This window comes from Anser cygnoides, chromosome 26, assembly GCF_040182565.1.
Source record: "Anser cygnoides isolate HZ-2024a breed goose chromosome 26, Taihu_goose_T2T_genome, whole genome shotgun sequence".
In the NCBI taxonomy this organism is placed as follows: domain Eukaryota; kingdom Metazoa; phylum Chordata; class Aves; order Anseriformes; family Anatidae; genus Anser; species Anser cygnoides.
The window spans coordinates 868,091-895,789 of record NC_089898.1 but is presented as its reverse complement, the minus strand read 5'-3'; the positions used below and the strand labels follow the sequence as shown (position 1 = coordinate 895,789).

The 27,699-nt window shown below is 57.2% G+C and overlaps 4 protein-coding genes across 5 annotated transcripts; 2 read left to right on the top strand and 2 right to left on the bottom strand.

The window, feature by feature from the left end:
- Nucleotides 1–255: 255 nt before the first annotated feature.
- EIF4EBP1 (eukaryotic translation initiation factor 4E binding protein 1) lies at nucleotides 256–5,084 on the top strand. Its single transcript, XM_066983481.1, has 3 exons — nucleotides 256–451; nucleotides 3,137–3,307; nucleotides 4,680–5,084. The coding sequence occupies exons 1-3, from the start codon at nucleotides 304–306 to the stop codon at nucleotides 4,709–4,711; spliced, it is 351 nt and encodes a 116-aa protein (XP_066839582.1). The 5' UTR covers nucleotides 256–303; the 3' UTR covers nucleotides 4,712–5,084.
- Nucleotides 5,085–9,602: 4,518 nt separating this feature from the next.
- On the bottom strand, nucleotides 9,603–12,253 carry NODAL (nodal growth differentiation factor). Its single transcript, XM_066983578.1, has 3 exons — nucleotides 12,016–12,253; nucleotides 10,541–11,334; nucleotides 9,603–10,449 (listed from the first exon to the last, which is right to left on the bottom strand). The coding sequence occupies exons 1-3, from the start codon at nucleotides 12,185–12,187 to the stop codon at nucleotides 10,297–10,299; spliced, it is 1,119 nt and encodes a 372-aa protein (XP_066839679.1). The 5' UTR covers nucleotides 12,188–12,253; the 3' UTR covers nucleotides 9,603–10,296.
- Nucleotides 12,254–13,178: 925 nt separating this feature from the next.
- ASH2L (ASH2 like, histone lysine methyltransferase complex subunit) lies at nucleotides 13,179–22,773 on the top strand. 2 transcript variants are annotated; one of them, XM_048047326.2, is made up of 17 exons: nucleotides 13,179–13,336; nucleotides 13,424–13,493; nucleotides 14,177–14,322; nucleotides 15,178–15,266; nucleotides 15,597–15,691; nucleotides 15,831–15,926; nucleotides 16,152–16,247; nucleotides 16,486–16,561; nucleotides 17,234–17,251; nucleotides 18,624–18,717; nucleotides 19,069–19,286; nucleotides 19,501–19,668; nucleotides 20,040–20,233; nucleotides 20,661–20,753; nucleotides 21,087–21,185; nucleotides 21,507–21,566; nucleotides 22,087–22,773. In XM_048047326.2, exons 1-17 carry the CDS (start codon nucleotides 13,209–13,211, stop codon nucleotides 22,192–22,194), a joined length of 1,848 nt encoding a protein of 615 aa, XP_047903283.2. In that variant the 5' UTR covers nucleotides 13,179–13,208; the 3' UTR covers nucleotides 22,195–22,773. The 2 variants fall into 2 exon arrangements, with proteins under 2 accessions (XP_047903283.2, XP_047903284.2); XM_048047327.2 differs by lacking the exon at nucleotides 17,234–17,251.
- On the bottom strand, nucleotides 22,251–27,427 carry STAR (steroidogenic acute regulatory protein). The gene is made up of 8 exons (XM_013194444.3): nucleotides 26,996–27,427; nucleotides 26,102–26,265; nucleotides 25,417–25,530; nucleotides 25,018–25,145; nucleotides 24,782–24,940; nucleotides 24,009–24,193; nucleotides 23,679–23,772; nucleotides 22,251–23,588 (listed from the first exon to the last, which is right to left on the bottom strand). The coding sequence occupies exons 2-8, from the start codon at nucleotides 26,163–26,165 to the stop codon at nucleotides 23,481–23,483; spliced, it is 852 nt and encodes a 283-aa protein (XP_013049898.3). The 5' UTR covers nucleotides 26,166–26,265; nucleotides 26,996–27,427; the 3' UTR covers nucleotides 22,251–23,480.
- Between the last annotated feature and the right edge of the window lie 272 nt (nucleotides 27,428–27,699).

Here is a 27,699-nt window from a genome sequence, read left to right as displayed (position 1 = left end):
CACTGGGAGCCCCCACCCCCGCGGAGCCCCGGGGCCGGGCACCGTCAGCGGCGGGCACAGGGACCCGGCGGCCCCGGCCGCGCTTGGCCCCGCCCACGGCCCCGCCCACCAGCGTTAGACCACGCCCCCTTTGCACACCTAGGCCACACCCCCACTGAGACCCCGCCCCCAGACAGGCCACGCCTCTCCCTCCAGGCCCCGCCCCCTCCGGGCCCCGCCCCTTTCCCGTGCCGCCCGCACCGGAAGGGGCGGGCCCCGCGCCGGAAGCGGCGGGCAGGGCGGCGGGGCGGCAGGGTGGCGGCCATGTCGGGGCGCTGCTGCCAGGGGCCGACGCCGAGCCGCGACATCCCGGGGCCCGGCAAGCGCCTCGCCCTGCCCGACGGCGCCCCGCTGCCGCCCGGGGACTACAGCACCACGCCGGGGGGCACCGTCTTCGGGACCACGCCGGGCGGTGAGCGGCAGCGGGGCGGGGGGGGGGGGTTCTTGGGGTCCTCCCCCGTTTCTGGGGGGGTCTTCCCCGTTTTTGGGGGGTCTTCCCCGTTTTTGGGGGGGTCTTCCCCGTTTTTGGGGGGGTCTTCCCCGTTTTTGGGGGGGTCTTCCCCGTTTTTGGGGGGGTCTTCCCCGTTTTTGGGGGGGTCTTCCCCGTTTTTGGGGGGTTCCCTCTTTTTTTGGGGTCTTCCTCTCTTTGGGTTCTTTTTGGTCCCCTCTGTTTTTGGGGGGGGTCCCTCTCCTTGGAGGGGGGTTCGGGGGGGGCGCTTTTTTGGGCGAGTGGGTCCCCAGAGGGGTTCTCTTGGGGTTTTTTTGGGGGGGAGGGGGCTCCCGTTGTGGGGGGGGCTCCGGCTCCGTGGGGGCTGGGGCTGCCTCCCCCCTTCGGAGAGGGGCTGCGGCGGGGTAGGGTCCTTGGTGGGCTCTCACCCGGGCTGGGGGGGCTCGGAGGGGTGCCTGGGGCCGTGCTCCCCTTCCCCTTTTCGGGGGGGGCTGCCTGGAGCTGCGGGCCTCTCTGGGGGGAAGGAGCGGGGGGGTCGTGCTGCCCCACAGGAGGGAGACCCCTGGGGGGGCTGCTGGGGGGGGGGCTCCCCTCCCCGCGGCACCGCGTGGAAGGGAACCGTTTATCCCTCCCAACCTCCTGAACTTTTCCTGGCAGCGCCGTGCCCCACGGCCCCAAAACACCGCAGGGGTGCTGCTGCCCCCACACCCCCCCACACACAGCTCGGGGCAGGGAGCTGCCCCCCGGCCGTGCCCGCTGCCGGTGCTGCTCGCCCCACGCAGCCCGGTTTGGGGCCGTGCTTCGGGGGCACAGCCCTGAGCCCAGCACCCCAAGCTCCTACTCGGCAGCTCCCCCGTATTTTTTTTTATTTATTTTCCGTGCCCCTGAGGAGCTTTCTCCACGCCGCTGCCAGAGATCGGAGCGGGGAGCAGGAAGGGAGAAACGGTCCCCAAACCGTCCCCAGGTTTTTCTCAGCGGCGCTGCGGGCTGGGAGCTGGTGGGGAAGGGGGAAGTCGGCGCCGCTGATGCAGGCGCATGCGCTTGGGCTCGTGCAGAAGCCTGGGGCTGGCCGGGGAGCCGAAGCCCTGGCGTTGTTTCTGTTGCACTCTCTCCCTTGAAGGCAGCGGGCAGCCGAGCCCCGCGAGGTGGGGCTGGGAGGAATGCTTCTGGGCGGCGTTCCCGGGCCCGCTCAGCGCCGCCGGCCGCTCGGCGAGCCCTGCGGGGCTGGTGTTTGGGAGCTAGCGAGCACCCGGCGCAGGGAAGGAGAGCGGCCGGTGTTTGCCGTCAAGGCGTGTGCGCCCCGGCAGAGCCCCCAGCGCCCCGTGACCGCGGTGCCTGGGGCCCAGCCTGCCCCGGGGTCAGGGAGCCTCAGCCGGGGGCTGCTGCCATCCTCTGCTCCCCTTTCCGAGAACAATTCCTCCTCCTGCATCGCCACGAGCAGCCCTCGTGGAGACGGCGACAGGCACCTCTCACGCCGAGTCCCCCGCGTGTGCTGGTGTCCTCCTCCGGTCCCCGCAGCGGGGCTGACCCAGGCGAGCTGCCTCGTGCCGGGGCTCCTGGGCTCCCTCATCCCCCCCCCGGGCAGGCTGGGGGGAGCGAAGGAGCTCCCCGTGGGCACGGGACGGAGCTGGCTTTCCCCGCGGCAGAGGTTAACACGACAGCAGGAAGGAGCAGGCGAGAGGCGGCGGGTGGCCTTTCAGCAGCACCCGTTCCTTCCGCTGTCCCCTTCGTGCTTGGCTTGGCCCCTTGCCTTTGCCGAGGGCACGTGCACGCGGCGTCTCCCCCCGGGCCCACGTGCGGGGTGACCGCGGAACCCGCCGCGTCTGGGAGCGGGGCAGGGCGTGTTGGGGGGCGCTTCCACCAAGCCTCGTCCCAGGGAAAGCGCCCAAGGCGAGCCGCGTTTCCCTCCGCACCTTCCCCTTGCACGCCGAGGGTTCGGTGTCGAGGCGGGGCTGTCGCGGGCCGTGCTCCCAGCCCTCCGTACCCGAGCTGCAGCTCCAGGAGCTGCCGCTGCCCCCAGCGGAGCCGGCGGGGTGCGATCCTGCCCTCCTGGGAGCCAGCCCGGCTGCGCGCAGCTCCGAGTCGTGTCGGTTCTCCCCGGCCTGTGGGGACGGCTCGGGCAAAACCGTGCGGTGAGGCGGGCTTTGTGGTGTCTGGGGAGCCCATCGGCAGCGTGAAACCAAATATCTAATTACTCTTTTTTAAGCAACCCTTCGAAATAACGTGAGCGTGGTGGCCTGGCTGTTAGGGGGAGTTTATTTCCCCGCACGGGTTTACCTCTGGCCGGAGCTTTCTGGGAAGCGCCCCAGGAGGGTTTTGCTCTGGCTGGAGGGGCAGCGGAGCAGCGAGGGGCAGCCCCAGGGCGGAGGTTTGCGGCTCTCCTCTTGGGGAAGGGAACAGCTGTTCGCAGCGCCTCCCGGGTTAAGGCTGCGGGCTGTGTGGAGGGAGCCCTTCTCCGCCCGCGGGTTTGGGCTTTGTCCAGCAGCGGCTCCCTCGCGAGGAACAGAACGCGCTGTTCGGCGTGGCCGTGTTCCTAGAAATCCGCGCGCAGCCCCAGCTTGGCAGCTCCCCCTGAGCCTGCTGCGCTTTGCCGGAGCTGCGGAGCCTGGCCCTCGTGTGCCTCTTCTGACAGCGCTCTCGTCTCTCCAGGTACCAGGATTATTTATGATCGCAAGTTTCTGATGGAGTGCCGCAATTCTCCGGTTGCCAAAACGCCACCTTCTGACCTTCCGGACATTCCAGGCGTTACCAGCCCAAGTGTGGAGGAGGTGAAGGTTGAGAACAACCACGTGCAGAACTACGATGAGAAACCGAGCGTAGGTGAGCACGCAGGACCCGAGCCAGGCCCGCTCCTGGTTCCCACGAACACGGCAGCTCTCGCGGAGCGGAGCCGGGAGGTGCCTGCGGGCTGTGGTGAACACTGCTGCTCCCGAGGTGCTGTGGGGCCTGGTCGTTGGGTTCTCATGGCCGCTAGTTTCTGCTGTGGCCCACGGTAATGCGAACATTTCTTGGTTTCGGTGTAATTTGTATCACGTTATCACTTTTCTCATTAATTTGGCGTTTAGGAGAATGCCACTGCACCAATAATCCTGTGGTGAGAGAATGGGAGCAGCTGCTCTCGCCTCTGCCGTTTCGCAGCTGTTTTGCCTTTTCTGAAAACGATCGTGTTACGGTTTAGAGCAGGATTTGCTTGGGAATTCAGTTTTGTTTGAAGCCAACCTGAGATGTAAATTCTCTGACTGTTTGGACATCAGAGCTTCTGGTGTACAAGTGAGCTCAGCTGACTTAGCTGAGGCACGGTGGCTGGTTGCTGTAGGTAAGCTTTCCAGTATCCACCGCTGTCTTGAGCGGCTTCCACAGGAGCTTGCGGGTGGGCATAAGATGGGAAGGTAAAAGTTAGTCCAGAGCAGGACAGAGATCACTGACCGCTGTGCACAGGAGCACGTCGAAGGCACTGTAGCAGGAAAGAGGCAAGTACTGCTCTCAAACAGTCTAAAAATAAAAAGTTGAGCTCACTTCTTGGAGGAACCTGAAAATGCCACGTATGATCAGCGATCCTGTCCCTAAAAATAAAGCTCTGAATAGCCATCAGCTGGCTGCCCTGCTTACTCCAAGTGAAATCGTTGCAGGGTCAGTATTGCTCAATGCTTTCGTACCCACTGCTGTGACCTTTGGTGTCTCCCTGGATGCTCCGGCAGGCTGAGCCACGGGCTGTGTGCCGGGTGCCAGCCAGGTTGTGACTTCTTTGCAGAGAAGCCCTGTTGTCAGGAATAGATCGTCGCTGTTCGCGCTGGCATCCTATCGAATTGCGTGGGCTGGGGTGGCAGCCACGCAGACACAAGGGTGCAAAAAGCAGGTCTGTCTGTCGGTGGTAACAGAAGTCTACACTAGAGATTATCAACGTTATTCTTTGCATTCCTTTTTGTAAGGAATCCCAGGCGCAGGAATTACTCGCAGGGCCTCTCCTCTACCTCTGCTCTTGTCTGTCCGTGTGAATACGATCCTCTCTGAGGACAGAGCTTGCTTTTTTTGCTTGCACGGGCTGTTTTGGTATCAGACTTGGTTCCTGAGTGTGGATTTTAAGTCCAGACAGACACATTTGATGCACAGCTGGATGCTGTCGCTTCAGTACAATAGTTGGCGTTTAACTTGAAACTTTGAAGACTCATTCAGGTTTTGTCCTTCTCGACAGGTGAAGAAGAACAGTTTGACATGGACATCTAAAGCACATGCCCTGAGAGTGCTCATCCGTGAAGAACCAGGACCTTGTTTTGAGGATTCCCACCAGCCAGGCTTACAGCAGCCCATGCCTTGAGTGCCTTCCTGCTTCCTGGGAAAGGCAGCTTATTCCCTTCCGAGAACAGAGCGTATCCTGTTACAAGGACTGAATCTCAGCCTCTCCGTGTGGGTGTGAATACACAAGTACAGCCCCTGCTGATGGGCCATGGGGTGCCAGGGGAGACGGTCTCAATGATTGTTTTTGTTTCCAGTTTTATGCTTTTGTTAATCATTTTAATACTATAAGAGTTACCGAAATGCAATATGAGGGAGAAATAAATCATTTGGACTCTCCTGGTATGGAGATCAATGCAATAAACTGAGCGTCTGTCCTTTATTCATTCCAGCAGGGAAACCACCAGCCTGTCTCAGAGCTGGCGGGGTGGTTTTGTGTGCAGGCTTGAGCTCAGCACCGTGCTTTTGGTTTCACCCAAAGATGAAAGCTGAGCTGCGTTCGGCCCTCTTTGAAAACATCTGTGTGCACCATGTGGAACACCTGGTCACCGCAGGAAGTCTGCTTCCAGAAATAGTTAACAAACACCGTTTGCCACGTGCTTTCAGATAGTTCCCTTGCTGGGTCACGGCGCAGGTGTCCACAAGCCCTTCTTCTAAAAGCCGGTCTTCAAATCATCCCCCAGAAGGGGCAGGGCTCAACCGGGCCACAGGTGGAAGCGGCTCAGATGAAGGCAATGGGAGCCACCTGCTGCTGGGCAGCGCAGAGAGGGGCCCCTGGCCCGGCCCTGCCCAGAGCCCGCAGGTTCTGTGCTGCAGCTCCTGCCTTCCAGAGCAGCTGCTCTCTTCCAGCATGCAGGTGAGGTTACTGTTTCGTTGTGATCTGTGCTGAAATTCCTACTTACCTTTACGCTTTGCTCTCCTTTTTATAATTTAGTGAGCAGGAATTAAAATTTGGGGGGTTAACTGGGAAGCCAAAAGGAAGCTTGCTTGGCTTTGAGGGAGGAAGCTTTGTCTGAGAGGCGTTTTACTGTTCATCTTAGGCCCTCCAAAGAAGGCATTTAAATTCCTAGTCTCAGTACATTTTAACGAGTGTGTATTGTGTGGCAGTCTCTAACACGCTGCTGTTACTGCTTTAGAGATGGTGCTGATGGTGGTGCCTTGTCCTGTCGATGGCTGCGGAGGTGCCTCAAAGAAAAAGAAAGCGTATTAGGACATGGCCTGAACTTGGGGCTTCCTAACAGACAATAAGTGTCTGTTCGAATCAGTCTTAGCAGATAATACTTAAATACCTGCTAATTAAGCCCAATCGTGACATTATGATATGCAAGCCTTTAATAGTGAGTAACAGAAGAAAGAGTCAAAGCAATCGATGCTGATAAAACTTGCATTTCTAAAGATAAGGTTAAGTGTTTCTCTGAAACCTTAATGGGAACAGATTCAAGCTCACTGCCTCCCAGTGCCACGTTATCAGTCTTGCAGCTCCGTACCAAGTGCTGAGTTTTGGTGTGTGCATTCAGCGAGAAGCTGCTGTCGCTGCTGGAGCATGTGCTGTGAGCTGCAGCTGGCACCGACACCTCTCCAGCTAGATATTTTCAGAAGCAGCACCACCAAACCGCTCGGCTGCTGACAGCACTGCACAGCGGTTGCAGATTCGTGTGTGCTCGGACCCATCCTGCTTCCTGGTCACTGCAAAATCAGAGCGCTCTGCAGCTGTGCTGTCTGGGGGAGGAAGCAGGAGCCTTGTTTCTGAGAGACCTCACGTTAATTTTTGAAGCTGATTACTTTAGGGCTAGACCAGAAAAGCCATGACAGGCTTTTGGGGCGGTAGTTGCAATAACTAAGTTTATGCAGTCAGTGCTGAAGCAAGTTTTCCTGCTCTGTCCTAACCAAACTAATCCGTGCATGAGCCATGTGTTCCGCTGGTGTGCTCCCCAGGGTGGGATTTCGGGCTGGGGCTGTTCTAAAACTGCTGGGATCTGAGCTCCTCACCCGCAGCATCCCCAAAGTGAGAGTCTTGTGATGTCTGGTTTTCTGTCAGTACAAAAGCAACTGTTTGTTGTTTTTTTTTTCTGAGCAAGTGTCAGCTATTGCAAGCAATACCCTTAAATTCTGTTCCACCCCCCTTGCCCAGGGGGGTCACGGAGTATTTTAAGTGCTAAGTGTTTTGTCCATGCCTGCGGCAGCCGTGCATCGGTATCTGCGTGCATATGTACGGCTGGGGAGGGCATCAAAGCTCCGGCTGCCCGCAGCAGCGATTCGTAGCCGATCACCGGGGAAGGAGAAGCACCTGGCCAGGTGTCAAACGGGGTCCATACAGGTCAGGATTCCTGCGGGGTTTGCAGAGGGAGCGCCCTGGGGCCACGGGCACATCAATGCCTTCACCTGGAGAAGCTGTGAGCCCGTGACAGATACGTGACCCTGGGGTGCTCTGCTCTGATGCAATCCAGCCCGGGCACGGGCCTTGACCTTGCTGGGGCCGTGGGACCACGCAGCTGCAGCTGCCCCTGCTCCCTTTGCAGTTTTCCTCCCTCTATCGCACCCCTGACCAGTGCCACATCTCTCAGCCGGGCTTTTTGGCTCCATCTCCTGCCTTCACCAAGTTTCTAGCACTCCAACCTTGCCTAAGCCGTGTGAAAGAGCAGCTCGGGCTGCCGGGGCAGGTCCCTGCCGTACTGGCATTTGGTCCTCACCCGACACCTTGCGCTCGGAGCCGCCTTTGTCGCAGGCCGAGCCCCTGCGCGGGGCCGGCAGCTGTGCCGGTGCAGTTGTGCACACAGCGGGGGGCGAAGCAGCCGTGGGTGGCGGTGCTGCACAGCTGGGGTGCTCCGGGGAGGTCCGGGGGGACAAGTGTTGGCTTTGTCATCGCGTTTTCCCTCCCCTTTTTGTCTGGGGCAAGGCAGAGCAGAGCTCCCGGAGGGCCTCCGTCCCGGTCCGTGTCCCGGTCGTTGGAGCAGGAACGCCTTCTGACCCGAGTGGTGCCTCACTCGGCCGGCTGGACGGCTGTTACCCGTGCCAGTGATAAGCCCTTGCTCTGTTTGCTCTCACGCGCTCTTTCCTCGTGCGTCCAAAGCAAACCGCGCTTATCTTTGCCTCCTGGAGCACGTGCAGGTCCCGGGGGCGCGGGCACCGGCCCACGGGTGGTGGTGGCCGTGCCTTGCACAGCCCTGAGGCTCCCGAGGGCTTCTCTAAGCAGGGAGGTGAGAAGGGTCCGGCTGCACGTGCCCATGGACGGTCCCTGCTCCCCCACCCGTCCCAAGGCCCCGGGGTGCTGAAGGGCCGCTCGTGTCCCCTGAGCCCCGGCCTGGCCCTGCAGGACCCCACAGCAAGCAGGGCCTGGAGCTGCCCCCCCAGCACGACTGCCCCCAGTCTGGGTGTCCCTCTGTCCCACAGCCGATGTGTATTGGGCCGAGCAGGCCCCGTTCCACACGCGGGGCGCCCAGGCAGATACCTGCCTGCCCGACACGTAGCTTTGATGTCTTCCGTCCAGCCTGGGATCAATCTCGGCCCGGCTGCCAGCCCCCCTCCTTCCCCAGGGTCACTTCTGAACCCGCTGCTGGGTTTCAGACACATGATGGAGGGGCCGAGATCTCGAGATAGGGAACTGGGGGGGGCCCTGCCGGGGCAGGGGGCTGGTGGGAGAACGGCAGCGGCCCTCTAGGCTGTGCTTCGTGTGGTAATTTTTAAGAGCGAGCTCCTAGCCCGCGAGGGAAAAGGCAAAAAAATAAATAAAAAATGAAAGGGTTTTATTTCAGAAAGAGCCCCGCTCCCCAGGTGTCTGCCCCCTGCCAGGGGTTAGCAGCAGGGCCGCCCTCTCCCAGCGTTTAACAGCCCCCGCAAATGACCCTCTAATGACGGCTGCAGGGGCGAGGTGCTGGCGGGGATGTGAGCGGGGCTGGCGCAGGGCCGCTGGGGCTGAGAACCAGACGAGCTTTGTTTATCCGCGGCCCGGGATGTGGATTGGGGCCCATCAGGCTGGGCCGGGGATGTGGAGTCGGGGCAGGGGGGTCCTGCCGGTGGGGGGGGGGGGCCAGGCTCAAACCCAGACCCCCGCTCGCCCCCGCTGCACTGCCGGGGCAGGGACCCCCGGCAGCAGTGCCCAAAAAGCGAGCTGCCTGCTTCAAATTATTGCTGTTAGGGAATGCGGCCCTGCCCTTATCTCCCAGGGGCAAATCAAGGTGGAAATCCACTTAGCCCCTCTCCTCGCTTCAAAGGCCGCAGGTGCTTCCCCAGTTGCTCTTGAGCAACCCACAATCTATATGATCAGGGTGGGAACAGCACCTTCACCATCCCAGGTGAAGTTTCCCATCCCTGGAGCGGGGTTACATCTTTTCCTGCCGCACACCTACAAAGCACGGTGCCCTTTGCACGCTGCATTGACACGGGGGGCTCCCAAATCCCCCCTGTGCCCCGATCTGCCTCGAAATCCCAGGGGAAGCTGCACGAGCAGCCCAGCTCTCCTCGTGGCAGCCGGGCAGGGTGGCCCTGAGCACCCGAGGGTGGCCGGGGTGGGGGCAGCGTGTGTGCATTACTCCTGGGGGGTCAGGAAATCCATTTGTACCGACAGGGCACCCCGCAGGTGGGCTGGCGCTTCTGCTCCGGAGCCTTAGCCCTTTATTTTAAGTAGAAGGAGCTGCGGACCGCGGCGTGTTGGTCACATCGGGAGGGGGCTGCCAAGTGCTCGCCGCCCAGCTGCTCACACCAGACCCCAGCTGGAGACGATGGGGGGAGAGCCCCCGGCACCACAATGCACGGAGAGCCGGGGGGTCGCATCCCGAGAGACCACCCAGCAGCAAAAAGGGGGGTGGAAATAGGCAGCATGCAGCAGGCATTTCTTAAATACATAATTTATTGAGGAATGGTACAAACACGGCCCTTTCCCTACCGCCCCATCCAGTGAGTGGTTGAAAAGGTTTGAGCAAGGCTGTGCAGATGAAAGCAGCGCCTGAGCTGAGGTTTTCAGGGCAGGCAGGAGGGCTGGGGGGGGGTTAGACGTACCCTGACAGACCTCAGGGCTGCATTACATCCAGGGGCACCCAGCTTACCCGTGCAAGCTCTTATTAGAAACTTTTAATAGAAATCTGATAGAGTTTTAATAGAAATACAATAGAAAATTTAAGAGAAACGCCCACCCCCCTGGGGGACGCTGCAAATCTCAGCCGTTCGGATGCTGAGCGAGGTCGGGTGTCGGTGCTGCAGGTGGCCCTGGGCGAGCCTCCAGCTACTGGGAGTGCTCGGGGCGTGCAAGGGCAGCACCGACACCAAGGAGGGACGCTCCACGAGCGTGAGCGGAGCAGCACCAGCCCAGCAGCCTCCCCATGCGTCGCCTGGGTCTGCCCCTGCCCCGCAGCGCTGCCTCTACAGGGGACGTTCCCCCCGTCACCTCCCCGCCACCATCCACCTCCCACAGGTCTGTCCCAGTGCTGTCTCCTCTCTCGTGTCCCAAACCCCCGGGCACGAGGGTCCCGGAGGTGGCAGGGGCTCAGAGACGCCCCATCCGTGTTCTGCTTGTGGCTGGCGGCCAGTCCTCGGGGACACGCAGCCCCGCCGTCCCCTCCCCAGCGCGGGAGGAGCTCGCCTCAGTTGCAGCCGCACTCCTCGATGACCATGTCCTCGTGGTGGCGGACGACGATTTCGCCCTTCTCGTAGTAGAGCATGGAGAGGGGGCTCATCCTGACGGGCGAGCAGGCAGGGCACGGCACCTGGTTGGGCTTGTAGAGCTGCAGCAAGCTCTGCGGGGACACGGGAAGGGCACGGCCTCAGCTCCCCGCCTCGCGCCGCCGGGCCGGGCGGCAGGAGCACGGGGCAGCGGGACCCTCTTACCTGTATGTAAGCGTGGTTGGTGGGCTTGAAGGTCTCGTCCACGGGCGACGGGCACTGCCCCTCGCACCGGTAGGCGTTGTACTTCTTGGGGTAGACGATCCAGCTGCCCCAGCCGGTCTGCTCGAAATCCACCATCATGTCCACCCTCCTGCACAAGGACTTGGCGTTGGCGTCCTCCCCCGGGCCGGGAGCGGGAGCGTCGCTCACCTTGATCCTTTGCTTCTCCTTCCTGTTCCTGCGGTGCCGCCGGCTCCCCGGGCCCTTGGGGCCGCTGTCACGCATGACGTGCTTGGAGGTCTCCACTGTCCTGATGAGGCTGTGGTCTCCCGGAGACTTGTCCTTGGAGAAGACAAGCAGCAGGACGCTGTCCGCCAGCTCCTGGGGCACGGCCGGCTCCTCGTGGCCGAGGTCGCTCGTGTCCCACGAGCCCGGCGTGGCGGTGGCCGGGGCAGGCACCGTGCTCGCCTCCCACAGCTCCGTTTCCGCAGGACTCGGGCTGCCAGGAGCCGCGTCCTGGTGGAGCCAGGACCTGAGCGTGCCGGTGAGGTTGAACACCTCCCAGGCGGCCTGGCTGTCCGAGGGGCTGCCGGAAAACGTGCCCAGGAAGAGCTCGCGAGGGCAGGTCCCGCCGGCCGGGCACCGCCGCTGGCTGTGGAAGATGTCCAGGGTGACGTTGCGGGCCGGGGGCAGCGCGGGCGGGCGGACGCGCAGCTCGGCCAGGCTGACCTCCTGGCTGCCCCACAGGGACGTCATGTCGAAGGAGAGCGCCCAGCGGGAGCCGTTCCGCCGGGAACCTGCAGCAGGAGCGGGGACGTGAGGGTGGCCCCAGGGGTGACGGGGCGCTCGGGGACGGGATGGGGATGGGGACCGGGATGGGGATGCTCAGGGACAGGGCACCCGGGGGCAGAGCTGGTCCCGGGACAGGAGCGCCTGGAGACAGCGCAGTGCCGGGATGGAGATGCGCAAAGGCACCGGGGAACAGTGCCAGTCCCGGGACAGGGATGCTCAGGGAGGGGGTACCCGGGGGCAGAGCCGGTCCTGGGACAGGAGCGACTGGGGATGGGGATGCGCAAAGGCACGGGGGGCCGGCGCTGGTGCCAGAGACCGGGATGCTCAGGGATGGGGCACCCAGGACAGGAGCTCCCGGGACAGGAGCACCCGGGGACAGTGCCGGGACGGGGATGGGGATGCTCAGGGACAGGGCACCCGGGGGCAGAGCCGGGACGGGGATGCTCAGGGACAGGGCACCCGGGACAGGAGTTCCCGGGATAGGAGCGCCCGGGGACAGTGCCGGGACGGGGATGCTCAGGGACGGGGCACCCGGGACAGGGCACCCGGGGGCAGAGCCGGTGCCGGGACGGGGATGCTCAGGGACGGGGCACCCGGGACAGGGCACCCGGGGGCAGCGCGGTGCCGGGCCGGGGCCGCGCAAAGACCCCGGGGGGGGGCCAGCTGCGGGCCGGGGCCCCACTCACCGTGCGGGGCGATGCTGAGCGCGGCGGCGGCGGCGGCGCGGAGCGGGGCGGGGGGGGCGCGGAGCAGCTGCAGCATCAGCGGGGGGCAGCGCGGGGGGGCGCGGGGGGCGCAGCCCAGGCGGAGCAGGGCCAGGGCGCAGAGCGCCAGCGCGGAGCGCAGCGGGGGCCGCATGGCTGCCCCGGGCCGCCCGCCGCCCGCTATTTGTACGGCGGCCCCGAGCGCCGCCCCGAGCGGCCGCGGCCCCCCCCGGCCCCCCGCGGCCCCCTTCCCGCCCGGCCCCCTCCCCCGGCCCCTTCCCCGGCCCTCCCCGCCCGCCCGCCCCCGGTGTGCCCCCTCCCGGCCCTTCTGCCCCCTCCCGGGGGTGCGGGACCCGGGGGACACGGGGGGGGGGGGGGCGCGGGGACACGGGGAAGGGATGTGGGGACACCGGGGGGTGGACGGGGACACCGCGGGGATACCCCGGGGGCACCCCGGGGAGGGGATGCAGGGATACCGGGGGAACACCGGGAACACCGGTGGGACACCGGGGGGTGGATGGGGACACCGCGGGGATACCCCGGGGACAAAGAGATACCGGGGGGACACCGGGGACACACCGGGGGGTGGATGGGGACACCGCGGGGATACCCCGGGGACAAAGGGATACCGGGGGGACACCGGGAACACCGGGGGGACACCGGGGGGTGGATGGGGACACTGCGAGGATACCCCGGGGAGGACACGGGGGGGACCGGAGGGACACCGGGGGGGGGGGAATGGGGACACCGCGGGAATACCCCAGGTACACCCCGGGGGGGGACACCGGGGGACGCGGGGCGATACCGGGGGGTGGACGGGGACACCGCGGGGATCCCCCGGGGACATCCCGGGGGAGGACACGGAGATACGGGGGGGGACACCGGGACCAGCCCCCCCCAACCAAGGGAGCGGCCGGGCGGTGCCTGCAGGGCGCCCAGCCCCGTTGCCCCCCGAGCCCCGCTTCGCCCCCTGGCTGCGTGACGTCACGCCCCGCCACGCTGACGTCACGCCCCGCGCGGTGACGCCGCGGCCCCCTCCCCGCCCTCCCCTCCCGCCGCCGGCAGGGGGCGCCGCCAGCCCCTCGCTGTGGGGCCCACCGCGGGCGTCGCCCTTTGAAGCGGCAAGTCTCGCGAGAGCGGCGAGGCCCCGCGAGAGCGGGCGAGTGGCGGCGGCCATGGCGGCGGCGGCGGCGGCGGCGATGGCGGCCCCCGGCGGGGAGGGCGCGGAGGCGGCCCCGGAGCCGCCGCCCCCCGCCGAGACCCCGGCGCCGCCCGAGCCGGGCGCTGCCGACGGCGACAGCGGGTGCGGGACCGGGACCGGGGGGGGTACCGGGGGTGCCGGTACCGGGGGTGCCGGCCCCGCGCTCAGGCCCCGTTTGTGCCCTTTCAGGGGAGAGGCGGCGCCGGGGGACGTCGCCGCGGCGCTGGAGGCCGAGTCCGGCAGCGGGAAGGACCCCATGGTACGGGGGGGGGCTGTGGGGCCGTCGGTCCGTCCGTCCGTCGGTCTGTCCGTCACCGGGGCCGGTCCGGCGGGGAGCGGAGCCGCGGTTCTGAGCCCGGGGACCTCCGCAAACAGCGGCCGGGTACGGGGGAGGGGGGGACCGAGGTAGGACGGGGGCAAGGGGCGTAAGGGGGAGCGTGTAACGGGGGTAAACGGGGCCGCGTAACGGGCGTAAGGGGGCCCCCAAGGGGTTCCGTGGCCGTGTGAGGGACGCTTCGGTGCGGTGCCGGTGGCAGAGCCCTGGGGCAGGCTGCCGGGGAGGCTGCGGAGCCCCCGTTGCAGGTATCCAACCCCCCCCTCCCCGGGACGCCGCCGTGCCCGGGGCGAGCCTGCCCGGCAGGGGTGGGTCGGGCTGGGCGGTCCCCGGAGGTCGCCTCCGACCGAAGCCGTTCTGTGGCTCCGTGATCCCCGCGCCCTGTGGCTCCGTGTGACCCCCGCAGTCGCCCTGTCACGCACCCGGTCGGTTCTGCCCGAAACTACAGAGTGGTTCAGGCTCGCTCGCAGCGTGGCTCGGTATCGGGGCCGTGGTGTGCGAATATTGCTCCAAATTCCGCTGTCTTGACAGCTCCCGCACAAACCTTTGCTGTCTGATCCGGTCAGCCTCTCGGCCAGCCCCCGTGTGCTGATGTGCTCTGCTTGCAGGAAGGTGCCGGCGATGCCTCGGAGGCCTTGGATGCCCAGGCGGGCTCCGTGGATGAGGAGAACGGACGCCAGCTCGGAGAGATCGAGCTGCAGTGCGGGATCTGTACGAAGTGGTTCACAGCAGACACGTTTGGCATCGATACCACGTATGTAAGCTCTGCGTAATGCTAGGCATGAAGCTTTGGTGTCTCCTTTTATCTGCGCCCCCTGTTCTCTTGAAAACAAAGCAATGTGCCTACATAAATCGGGTGCGGGTTTCACCTTGCGCTGTCCTCATCCACCTCCTGTAAACAGTGACAGGCTGCTTGAGGCCGATTAAGAGAAATCAGTGCAGAAGCTACAGCCTGAGGAAGCTAGAAGTTTAATGTCATTAATGTGTTTGGGCAGTCTGAGCACAACATTGTGTGCAGTCATTAACCCTTCGTATTTCTGTACAGTGCTTTAATTAATAGGAAGGTACTGAGTGTGCTGTTAGGTAAAGTTCAATCGTTAGTCAAGGAGGTGGTGGAGGAAATAAATTTCTTCACAAAAAGATTCTGATCCGGTCTGCTCAAATCAATGAGTTTTGAAGGGCTGCTACCAGGTATGTTAGGGGCTAAATTTATGGTTGGTTTGTGTAAGAAAAAATGGAAATGTAGAGTGAGATTCTCAAGGACAAGGACTGTGTATTTTGTGCCTAAAAAGTACTCCAGAGTTCCACTTAATTTTAATTGATTAACTCTGGTTGAGCTCCTTGTCTAGAGCTTCTGGGTTGTTGTTGTTTTTCTGCTGGGTGAATTTCAGGACTTGTCTGAAACAAGATGACGCTTAGTTTGCTTACAGTGTTCCAATGAGCTTTGTGGCTTTTGTTACTGCTCACGATAAAATTAATTTGATGAAAATATTAGTGAACCTGTAAGATGTTCTTTTTGTAGCGAGAGCATGAGAGTAATTGATTTCTTAACCTGGTGGAACAGGTGAGGCATGCACCAGAACTCATAAATCGGCGTGCTCTTTTCCAGATCATGTTTGCCTTTCATGACCAACTACAGTTTCCATTGCAATGTCTGCCATCACAGTGGGAACACGTATTTCCTAAGAAAACAAGCAAGTAAGTGTAAAAGCTCACTCGTTGAAAGTTTGTGCTAGATAATCCTAGGGGCTTCATTTTGTCTAAAGACTTTGGGAGGCTTCTGCTAGAACTTGCCAAAACTTGAGCAACAAGCACGCACAGCTTTTTCAAAATACGTATTGCCATTTTGCCACTAACTTTGTAAAAGTGAAAACCTGTTTGGTGTGGGGTGGGATGGAACCTGGGACATTTCGCCATTACTCGAGATAGCATGGGTGCTTTGTGTTTTGTTATCACCGCGTGAGTGCTCGTGTGTTTGATCTTCCTCATGGAGTCTGACTCTAGCTTTGGTATATCTTTGTTTTTAAGATCTCAAGGAAATGTGCCTTAGTGCTCTGGCCAACTTGACGTGGCAGTCAAGGACACAAGATGAGCACCCAAAAACTATGTTCTCAAAAGATAAGGTAAGGCTGTTAGAAAAATTATCAGAGATTAAAGTAATTTATGATGTCACTAAAGAGCAAGTTCAAACAAATATGGGCAGTGTGACTTTCAGATCTGTGTTGTTAACTGTTGCTGATTGGATTTGTTGTTTTTTAACAGGATATTATCCCATTTATTGATAAATACTGGGAGTGTATGACAACAAGACAGAGACCTGGGAAAATGACTTGGCCTAATAATATTGTCAAAACCATGGTACGTAATTGGAGTTAAGTTCACGGAGGATTTTCTGTGAATGATACAGTTGTCTGACATTCATCTTTGAGGTCTAGACATAGAGCTAGCTGGTGAAGATTGTAATGCTTCTTCCTGCAGCTTCTTATGTAGCTGGTACTGGTAGGACATGTTAATAGTACGTGTTTTGACTTAAGCATTTGTTAATGAATTTGCTGTGATTGTATCCCTTGTTTTCTGTTTCAGTGTAAAGAAAGAGATGTGTTCTTAGTGAAAGAGCATCCAGACCCAGGGAGTAAAGATCCAGAAGAAGACTACCCAAAATTTGGACTTCTAGACCAAGTACGTAATTAGAGCTGGAAGGAAAATGCCCTGTTGGGAGGGAAGGGAGGGGTGTTATTTTTGCTGATAGCTTATGCTCAGTCAAATAAGCAAAAATTATCCAAGACAGCGTAAGCCAGTGCTGCGCCCAGTGATGTGCTGGAATAATTCTCCAGCACGTGGAAGTGCCGTGTTTGGACTTGGAATGGTAAGTTTGTCTGAGTCTGTACTTCAGCTCTTTCTTTCCTTCCTTTTCCAGGATCTTGCCAATATTGGTCCTGCGTACGATAACCAGAAGCAGAACAACGCTGTATCCACAAGTGGAAGCTTAAATGGCAAGTTCTTTAACTCTTCTTTTTTTCCAGTATTTGGTTCGAAGCTGCGTTTTCCCAGTCCTGTAGCGTAGCGTGAGTGCAGTTACATCAGCTGAGATGTGACCGTTAAACCTGTTGTGTGGACTGAGGTTGCGTTTATGATGTTCGAAACACGTCAAGCCAGTCTCACCATCCCTTTCCATAGGGATTAACTTACTGTAAAGGTTCAGCTTTCTTCTTCGTGGTGGCCAGCTAATTCAAGGTGCTTCCAAGAAAGCTGAGCTCCATGGTTTCCTTCCATAATTGTTTTAATTTACATACTTGTATTACTCAGATTTCCTGTTCTCCTCACTCTTGAGATTTGCAAGTAGTAAGGGAAAGTATAAGTAATGTGTTTAAAACACTGTGTTTTACTGTTATTCCTTTTTGTGGGATGACAGCTCTGCGAAGGAAGAACTTTTTCTAGCTCATCACAAGTAATTTTAGCGATCTTATTGTAGTAGTATTAAGAGCTGGTGACATTTCCTTGTACCATTCCATGTGAAACATGCTGAATTATTACCTAGCAGGAGGTGATTCGGGCTTTTAAAAATAGGATTTAAGGCTGCATTGTCTCCGTTTCGTGCACTGGTTGTTTTTTTCTTTAACTATTGGAAGTTTCTCAAATATGTGGTGCCACTTCTGTTCTTACAGGTGGAGCCTCTTTGGGTGGTGAATATTTACCTTTCAGCTTCTAAAACTTAAGTATTATTGTGGTTTGGAAAGCTTTTTTGCTCAGTTATCTTAGAAGCTATATTCAATTTAAAAATCAAAAGTGCGCCCTGACGTGATTGCAAGAATATTTTAATACAAACCAACAATTTCACCTTTTAATGTTTAGCAATTAGAAGCTTTAAATTCATCATATTCTGCCCCGCCTGACTGGTTTAAAGTTTTATTTTCAGTTAAGATTATTTTTAAGTCTGTGGGATTCAACCTGATATTTTTGTGATTTAAAATCGTAATGCCTAAATAAGAGGTCTGAGTCTGTGACATTCTGGTTGCTTAGTTAAATAAGTGGTGGCAACCTGGGGAGTCTCAATATCCGCACTAAAGCTAGCAAGTGCGGTTCAGATCACGTCACGTGTGTGCAGAATATGGTAACCCTTCAGCGGTCTGAACCCCTCACACTGCCAGGGGAGTGCCAATAATTTAAAGCTTGCTGTGTTTCTAGTTACAACCCAGTTTGTGGTTCTTAAAGGTGTTTATCTGCAGTCCAGAGAAATTGTGGTTTTCCTTGTAAATCAATAGTAATGCTTTTTGAAATAGTGTAATGGTAAAATGCATACGCAATTTAACGTATTGAAATATTCATACTGATAGTAGTTTGATAAAATTTGACACGTAGCTTGTCCTGTAACACAGTTTTATTTATCACTAGAAGTTGGGTGCCATAATGTGAAATGACGTGCTTTAATCGTAGTACTAATTTTGGTAATACTGAAGAGAAACACCTCTAGTGCTTTTCATTTCTACCCAACTTCGGTGTATTTTATTTTATAGATTAAAATACATTGGTAAGTGCTTACTGCGTGTGCAGGTATTGGTGTCAGAGTGTTTCTCCAGCATCGTGTGTCACTGGGCTGACAACTTTGCTTACAATCAGATAGCGTGTGCTGTAGGTTGGGTTTTCTGCTGCTTTTGCAGAAACAAATTTGCATTGTGTGACTGGAATCTCCATGAAAACAAATAATAATGCTTTCAGACAGGAACCTACTGCTGCTGGCTGGAGATCTTTCTGTGAGAGAAAAGATTTTTAATTCTCATTGTAAAAACTGGAGTGGAGCTCGTTTTATTGGTAAATCTCATTTCACTTCCGCTCTAAGTTACGACACTTGAAAAGGTGACTGCAACCTACGAAAAGTTCTGGGTTTTTCTGTGCTCAGTGCAGTTCGTTTCAAGTGTAGCTGTGTGGAAGAAGGCACACGAGCTAATGAACAGATGTGAGCTTGGCTGCTTCTGCCTCTGCTGTTCATGGAGATTCCACGCTCACAGGCTCTCTCTGATCGCCGGTTGCTTAACATGCTGTGATTTCTCTCTGAAGGGGGAATCGCCGCAGGAGGCAGTGGGAAGGGACGGGGAGCAAAACGCAAGCAGCAGGACGGAGGGACCACAGGGACGGCCAAGAAAACCAGAAGGTAAGAGGAAAGAGGACAAAGTGGCATGGTGATGAGCATCTTTAGCAAGTCGTACATTGGACAGAGGGACGGCTGTAGTTTCGATGCCCTAGGCTGCCTCCCATCTGTCTCTGTCTGCCCTTATTTAGGGGGAGTCATGCCATAACCCTGAGATGTTATTTGTGCGTCACCTGCTAGAAAGTATTTGAAGTAGCTGAGTACGTGCTCATTTCACGCCAGCTCTTTTGAGAGCAAAGTGCTGTGCAGGCTGTGACGCTGCAGGTACTGCTCTCTAAGAGGTGGTACTGGGCTGACCTGTAGCTGGACTGCAGCCACTTTGAGATGCCAACCTGTAGTTTTTGTGCTTCACAGCGACCCGTTGTTCTCTGCGCAGCGGTTACCGCCCCATGGCTATCCTCTGGAGCACCCCTTTAATAAAGATGGATATCGTTACATCTTGGCTGAGCCTGACCCCCACGCGCCTGACCCAGAGAAGTTGGAGCTGGACTGCTGGGCAGGGAAGCCTATTCCTGGGGACCTCTACAGAGCCTGCCTGTACGAACGAGTCCTCCTAGCCCTGCACGACCGAGGTACGCAGCTTGCTGACCGTACACATTATGTAGCCAGCTCTTCTTACCAGGGGCCATCTTCTCTAACCTCATGTTACAAGTTACTGAGGTTGTACATGTTATTGCTTTAAGAGGTGCGAATGTTAAATCCACTTCTGTATGGTCACTTGTGCAGTGATATCAAAAGGCATTAGAAATTGCAAATGAATTGTGAACGTGCTCTTATCTGCTGCAGCTCCTCAGTTGAAGATTTCGGATGACAGACTGACTGTCGTCGGCGAGAAGGGCTATTCGATGGTACGAGCCTCACACGGGGTGCGGAAAGGAGCGTGGTACTTTGAAATATCCATGGATGAGATGCCTCCGGACACAGCTGCCAGATTAGGCTGGTCGCAGCCATTGGGTAAATAATTTTACCAAGTATTTGTAGCAGGCATTGGTTTCTAACTAGTTCCTACTTTTTGTTGTTGTTTTTCCCAGTAATTTAAACCTCAGAAGAGGAACTAGTGTTGAGCTTGCCTATTTTGTCACTGCTTTACCAAGGGATAAACTCTTTCAGTAGGTGCTCTGAGCTGTGCAGAACTGCAGTACTGACAGCTCCTTTATGCTGCTGCATGCGTGGCCTTGCTTAATGCTTTCGTCACCATATTTGTGCTAATGACAGTTGTATTTATTAACGGAATGTAATTATTAGCCCAAAACATGAAGGGGCGTACATAAAGAGGTGTTCCTGATACAATTTGAATGTTGATCGAGAAGCATTGGTTTCTGCAGGGAACCTCCAGGCACCTCTGGGCTACGACAAGTTCAGTTACTCCTGGCGCAGCAAGAAGGGAACCAAGTTCCATCAGTCAATAGGGAAGCACTATTCATCTGGCTACGGACAGGGAGATATACTGGGCTTTTACATCTGTCTTCCAGAAGATACTGAGACTGCCAAATCGCTGCCTGATACTTACAAAGATAAGGTGAGATGTGGGCTTCATTAACTGAAGTGGTGACTGTGGGGACTAGCAGGAAACTGCTTGCTCAGCCTCGTTTTTCCTCTCTCTGAGTGTGACCTTCCCAGCCTACCTCTGGGTGTCACTCTGGTTCACAGCAGAGAAGTCTGAAGCATTGACTTCAAGAAAACAAAATACCCCCACCCAGAGGCTCTGCCGGGGAACACTGCGTGTGAACTACTGAATGAGATTTCCCACATCTCGTTTCATCTACTCTTCCCCTCCTGGTTCTCAAATATTTGAGCTGTGTGAATCACTCTTCATGGGTACTCTTGACACAATAGGCGCGCCTTTCCCAGAGCAGGGCTCCTGTAGGCCTGCCGTTCTTTAATATGTCACTGTAGGTAACAGATTTTCGGATTATTTCTGAAGTGGGTGTTTCCTAATATTTCAGGCTTTGATCAAATTTAAAAGCTACTTGTACTTTGAAGAGAAGGACTTTGTGGACAAAGCAGAGAAGAGCCTAAAGCAAGCACCTGGAAGCCAGGTAAGTTAAGCATTGGTAGGTGGCGTGGAAGGATGCAGAACTTAAGAGTGGTGAGCCTGCTGAGACTGTTTTCTGTGTATGTTAGTCACGTCTATTTAATGACCACAAAGGGAGGCTGAGCATCAAAAAGAATACAGGTGAACTGACCAAACCAGCTGCACCCTTTGCTTGTAGTGTTCTTGCTGTCACTTAAGTATGTTAAAAATGTCTGGCATCAGGCAGAAGGGGAGTCACTGATAAGCTGCCTTTTGACAATTACTTTGTGGATCACAAGTAAGGTCCTGAAAGTTAGCATCAGTGGAAAAAAAAAAAACTTTTCATTTTACTTTTCAGATAATATTCTTCAAGAACGGTGTCAGCCAAGGTGTTGCTTTTAAAGACATTTTTGAAGGCGTTTATTTTCCTGCTATTTCTTTGTACAAAGGCTGCACAGTAAGTAATATACTGTCAAAGATAATGCCTAAGTCCAGCCGTAGCTTTATTAATGCATAGAGTGGACGTGCTGGGAGGGTGTCAAGCAAGCCCAGTTAAGTGAGCAAAGATGGGGAGTTGTCTTATTAAAACTAGTCTAGAGCAATGCAGCTGTTCACGTGTGGGATTTAACTTCCTCAGAGTACTGAGTGAATGCTGTCCTTTGTTGCAGGGCTGTATGTTCACATGTTCTTGCACAGGGTGCAGTTAAGCTCAGGAGTGTAAGAGGGTGAGGCCTGAAGAATTTTTGCCTTTTTTTTCTAATGCAAATGTCTTCCATAGGTTTCTATAAACTTTGGACCGTATTTCAAGTACCCACCCAGAGATATCACTTACCGTCCAGTAAGTAATGACTGACGTTCTGCCCCCCCCCCCCCACTTTATTTAAATACCTTGCGGCTATCACAAAATGTGGTTGAAAATTTGCTATGGTGGGGAGGAGTAGATTTATAGCAAGCCTGTATCTGGCCTCTTCAGGTTTTGTACTTGTAGCTTGATAGTGCAGCTGAAAGGAATGTATTTAAAAATCTTGAAGGACAAAGTGCATTAAAAAAAAAAACTTTGAATAACTCTTTCCTCTTGACAAAGACACCTTTCATTTTAATTAAATATTTGATGCAGACTATTAGGGCCCTGATTATGCCTGTGATAGCTTTTTAATATAAGGCCTGACTTGCTGTTTAAGGAAATGGCAGTATTTTTATCTCTGCTAATGTTTTCAGGAGGGACAGTCCTCGAGTACAGGCACGGGGGTGGCACTACCCCAAGTGCTATACAAACAGTGGTGGCCAGCAGGGCTTGTCCCTCTGTCCTGAGCCTGTGCGTTGTGCATCAAGCTAACTGCCTTTCGCTCCCCTTGCAGATGAGTGACATGGGCTGGGGTGCTGTCGTAGAGCACACGCTGGCAGATGTTCTGTACCACGTAGAGACGGAAGTTGATGGAAGACGAAGCCCACCCTGGGAGCCTTAAAAGAAGTAGGTGCAGCATAACAGACCACGGACACGGTGGCTATCAAATCAAGTGGGTTTTATTCTGGGAGAACGGGCATCACTCAGAACAATCTGTCAATGAACAAACATGATGAAGCCAATGCAGCTCTTGGTGGCAGGCGTTTTTGTATGTATATTTGTTACCTGCTGAAGATTCATGCGCTACCCCTCTGCTGGAGTCTAAGTGAATGCAGTTTTAGTATGTATTGTGCTATTTGTGAGCATCTCTCGGAGTCTTCAGTAACTTACGGCGTAGCTAGCTGAAGAAGCAACTATTGTGTTGAGATACTTCTCACCTGATGTACTGGGGTTGTAACAGTCATTTTTCAGTGAGAGCAGGCTGCAGTTGGACCTACCTGCTGTATGTATACGTGCAGAAGCAACATTGACACTTCTGCTCACCTGTGTTTGGCTAATTGTAAACAGCTTCCATCCAGAAGGATTGTGTTGTAGCAAGACTACTGCATGTAAGACTGAAATTTGGGCTTCTGCCCAAACTGTATTTTTTTTTACATAAACTGGCAGCCAGTTTAAAAATAAACCTTTCTTTAAACTCTTACATTTTTGTCTTGTGATTCTTTTTTTGTTTAGATATCCAGTTTCATTCGTAACCTGTAAACTCAAAGTAGCTACTTTAAATCTGAAGCTCTCCTCCAGCTAACTGTATGAAAGCACTGACTATCTTTACAGGGACTCCTGCCAATGACCATCATTACAGAGCTTTTAATAAATAATTTTCCTGTACAGACATGCATAATTATAATCAAATAAGTTAGAGCTGCTTCACTGGGGGAAAGGAGGGGAATGAATTTTAGGTTAAGTCCTGTGTTTGCACACTGAGCAGGTGCTGGCTGGCCCCGCCTTCTGAATCAGGCTCCTGGGACCGCCCTAATAACTAATTAGCCAAGGCTTTTAATAGCAGACATTACTAATAAAGCTTTAACTGATGCAGAAGGCTGGGCCAGCACATGCTGTATGTGCAAACACAATACCTGAAGGGAGTAAAATTTCAGGTTGTCCTGCACGTGCACTCTGAGCATGTGCTGGCTGGGCTCGCCTCCTAAATCAGGCTCCTAGAAGCTCCCAGCTAATTAGTTAAAGCTTTATTAGTAATGTCTGCTATTAAAGGCCTGGCTTGTTAGAACAGGCTGGAGTTAAACTGTGTCTGACTTACCTAATTACCAAGATCCCTACTTTTACCCCTGAACAAAGCATTAAATACTAGTCCGTGCAGGAGGGCAGGTGCTGCCTCGGGGCCGGGCGCAGTCAGCAGCTCACGGCCACCGTGCGGGCCAGGCGCTCCCGGAGGTGGTTGGCGAAGTCCACCTGCGTCTGGGACAGAACCTGGTTGATGATCGTCTTCGGCAGCCAGCCCTAGAGAGGAGCAGACGACAGCCCGTGAGTGGAACTCGCCGCGGATGTAACCCTTGCTTTTCGTGTGAAATAATTCACTGTGGAGCTTACCTTCAGGTCAATGCTAAGAAGCCATGTCAACTTGGTTTGCGAAGGGTCGCCAGCCACCGGGCGCAGGATCATGCACGTGGGACCGTTCTCAGCTCTGTACAAGGGCAGGCGTGCGTGTTAAAAAGCAACATCTGACTTAACCTCAAAAAGCACTGAAGCGCTTTATGAGTTAGGGTTTCCTTCGCAATTTCTTCCCCAAAACACAAAACTCACTCTGCTACTGAAACAAACAGCACCGTAACGCTGAGCCTATGCTAAAAGCCAGGATGTCAATCTGACATTGACTAAGCGCCCCTCTATGCCCGCTAAGTGAACACAAGAGGCCGTTACCTTACAAAGCCCTGCTGTTCTGGCATGGCCCCGTACTTGGTGGCCATGCCGGCCAGGACGCAGGTGGAGCCGCGTCGCTTAGCGCACCGGACGCTGACAAAGTCCCGCGGTCCAACAATGTTTCCGGGGGTAGCAGCCGCCTTCTCGTGGGTGATCACCGTGTCTTTTCCAATCTTCTGCAGAATCTGGACGGTACAAATTGTAATGTGAGGCATTTATTGCAAAAACGGCTACAGTCAGTTAAAAGCTAGCTTTTGATCACTGCTTGTAACCAGATGCATGCTCTCACAGTAGCTCATCTTACAATTTCTCTCAATATAAGCATTTTCTGCATTATCCTGGAATGCAGAACATCATTTCCAGATTTCGATACCCGAAAAAGGAAGGCAAGTCTCTTAATGCTTTCAGACAAGCTGCAGAACAGCAAGGTGCTCGTCCCTACTGTTGGGTACTGCTATTTCTTCTCCACTAACACCACAAACCACAACAGAGCTGGACTGCTGCCATGCAGCAAAGAGCAAGTGCATTTCCTGCAGAATCGGTAACAATCAGCCCCCCCCTCCGCAGACAGGCTGCTCTTCTGAAATAGCAGAACAGGCTTTATGCCTGTAGTGGGAAACATCCAAAATAAAAGTCCATCCCCCAAGGAATGGGCGGAAAAATCCCCGCGCCCTGCTGCGATGTGCAAAGTGATTCCCCGGCCCCTGTAACACCACGTGGAGCAGCGCATGCATCTGAGGCAGGTCAGATCCCCCCGCGCAGGCACTCCCTACCTTGACCTCTTTGACGCTGGGGTTCCACTCTCCCATCTGCTCCATGTTGTCCACCAGCTCGCTGTACACCGCGTCCAGGGGCTGGTCCACCACCACCTCGAGGCGGAACACCTTGCCCACGTCAGGCAGCACCTTGCTCTGCACTTTGTCTCCGTTATCCTGGCGAGGGAAGGCAGGATCAGCACCACAGACGCTTGCAGCAGGACCACGTCAGCCTGCCGCAGAGCAGAGCTTACCACCACCGTCTCTGTCTTCCAGCCGTCCCGATCCCCGAGGATGCTGAGCGATTTCTGGAGGGCTTCCTCTCCTTGCTTGATGTAAGACATCTCCACCTCGCTGAAGGGCTTCTCCTCCAGCCTCGAGCCTGGAAGGCATTGGACAAAAGCAGGAGCAAGCGTAAGAACATTACAATCGGCTAACACGTCGTAACACCAGATAAGCTCTACATCAAATAGATGTAGAACCCAGGGGCTCAGGAGTTGAGCTCGGCTCCCACCGCTAGCCTGCGCTTGCCGTTTGCTTAGCAGAAGCACGACTACACACGAGCGGCTTTCCTCCAGCTGGTCCCTGAGCACTGACCCGTGAGGGCCGGCACACGGCATGATGAGGCAGGTCCCCACCCGCCTGTCACTTACTGAGCAGGGAGCTCCTTCGGCGGACCTGGTTAATCCACGTGCTGGGCCCCGCGCTGCGGCAGGCCAGCCTGCTCAGCTCCTGGCTGATGGCGACGGCGGCTTGTCGTCGGAGACCTGGAGCAGAGAGCGCGTCACTCAGCAGAACCACGCGGGGCATTCGTCAGGCTTTGCTTTTTTTCCTTTAGACATAGATCACTGAGAACCCTCGGCGTGCCTCCTTTTACCCCCCACCACCGCTGCAGGGAGCAGCTTACTGCCCTCGTGCTACGGGAGGACAGAAGCTGGGCGGTCTCGCTCTGAGCCCAAGCCGTGCACGGGGAGCTGAGGGCAGCCCCGCAGCAGCTGAGGGCAGTCGCCCGCCTCTGCCTCTGCACGAGCAGGTGCCCAGGCAAGGCTGTAGGAAATGGAACACGAGTACGAGATCCTGACAGCCAAGGGGACGTCATCTACGGCTCCTCCTGGGGCTCCAGAGCAAGAAGCCTGCAGCGACCTTTGTAGCGTGGGATAAATGCTCTCCTGCAGCGCTCCGGCAGAGCAGGGGCGCAGCCACGCTGGAAACGGGGCACAGCCCTCCTCCCTCGGCCCTAGAAATACATCCAGCAGCACAAAGGGGTCCTGGGGACCAAAATGCAACACCCGGGGACCGCAGCCCCCCAGCAGCAGCCCCACACCCCCGTGCCCTCACCGGTCATGTTGCGCAGGTGGCGGTAGGAGATGGCAGCGCACAGCTTGAAGGTGGCGGGCAGCATCTCCCCGGTCGGCAGCAGTCGGGGCTGGCGTCTGTGCAGCGAGAGCTCCTCTGCCCCAGCCCTCCGGGTGCTCGGCCTTAAATACGCCCGCTGAAGGATGCTGGCATGTCAGCAGGGAGATAAGAGCCGTCACTTACGGCAGGGCCCCGGGGGCCAAGGCCAGCCCCCTCCCCGCGCAGCTGCCGGGGGCCGCAGGTCGCCCGTGGTCCGGGCACCGGGCGCACGCTCGCGGCCTCGTGCAGCCAGCCCCAGCCTGAGCCGCGGGACAGACCCCGCTGTGCCCAGCCCCCCGACACGGGACGGGCACCTCACGCCCGTTACTGGGACCAGAGCTTGTGGGACTGCTGCTGAGGGGTCTGCGTGCGGAGCAGCAGGCACCCCCCGGGCTCCGGCACCCCGCGGGGCTCCAAGCCGGGCACAGCCCAGCAAGCTCGGAGCCCCCGAGCAGCCCCGAGCCCCCTGCCCGCACCGGGCTGCATCGAGGGGCAGCCCCGAGTCCCCCCGGGGCCGGTTATCTGCGGGTGGGCAACGGCGGAGCAGCGATAACACTCAAGGATGAAATGACATTTAAGGGATGAGTTACGGCCCCGGAGACGAGCGCTCCCGAGAACCCGTGAATCACCAGCTGCTTCCTTTGACGTCAACTCCTGCACCCTCCTGCGGGGAACCTGACCTTCCTCCTCCTCGCTGTTGCAACAGCTTGGCCAAGGGGGAGGTCAGCCGCTCGCTGCGCCAGCAAAGGACACCCCGAGCCCCCCGTGCTGGGCTGGGGGCACCTGGGGAGCCCCAGGCAGAGCCCCCAGCGTGGTCGGCCCTACTGGTCCCCCTACCTGCGCTGGGTACGGCCCCGCTGCTCCGGGACAGCTGCTCTCCATCACCACGTGCGGAGCACGGCCACCACCTGCACGCAGGAGTGAACAAATTCGCTTTCCACCGCACGCTACGCGAGGCGTTTTGCATTCGTGTAACTGGATGGAGGCACTGGTGGGACTGGGAGGAAGCCAGAAGCCGTGCGTCTCCCTCCCGAATCACTGCACCGTGAGGCAGAACCGTTGGGGAGCGGCAGCCCCCTTAGCTGGGGACCAGCAGGGAGCCCTCCACGCCGGGAGCCAGCAGGGGCTGTTGTTATCCCAGCCCGAGCAGCCGCTCCCGCACACAAGGCCTCGGCACAAGGACGCGCTCTTGTTTTTGAGAGGAGCCAAAACAGAGCCCGGGCAGAGCCACCCCTTCGGCTCCGGGGCGCCTGGTCCCCCACGGCTGTGCCAGGAGGGCACCGCGGGCCCCTGGGGGGGGGAGCCTGGAAAATGGGGACGTCCCCGGGCTGCTCACCAGCTCCCCGATGCCGTGTCACCATCTCCTCCGGCCGTCCCCCGGGGGTCCCACGGTGTCGCCGTGCCGTGGGTCAGTGGAGCCTGCAGGAGGGGACAGGGACCCGCAGCCCCCCTGCGCCCCAGGGGCACCGGGACAGAAAAGCCCCCGGGGTGCCGTGGGGAAGGGGAGCAGCGGGGCCAGGCTTCGTGCCTGCTGCGCCCCA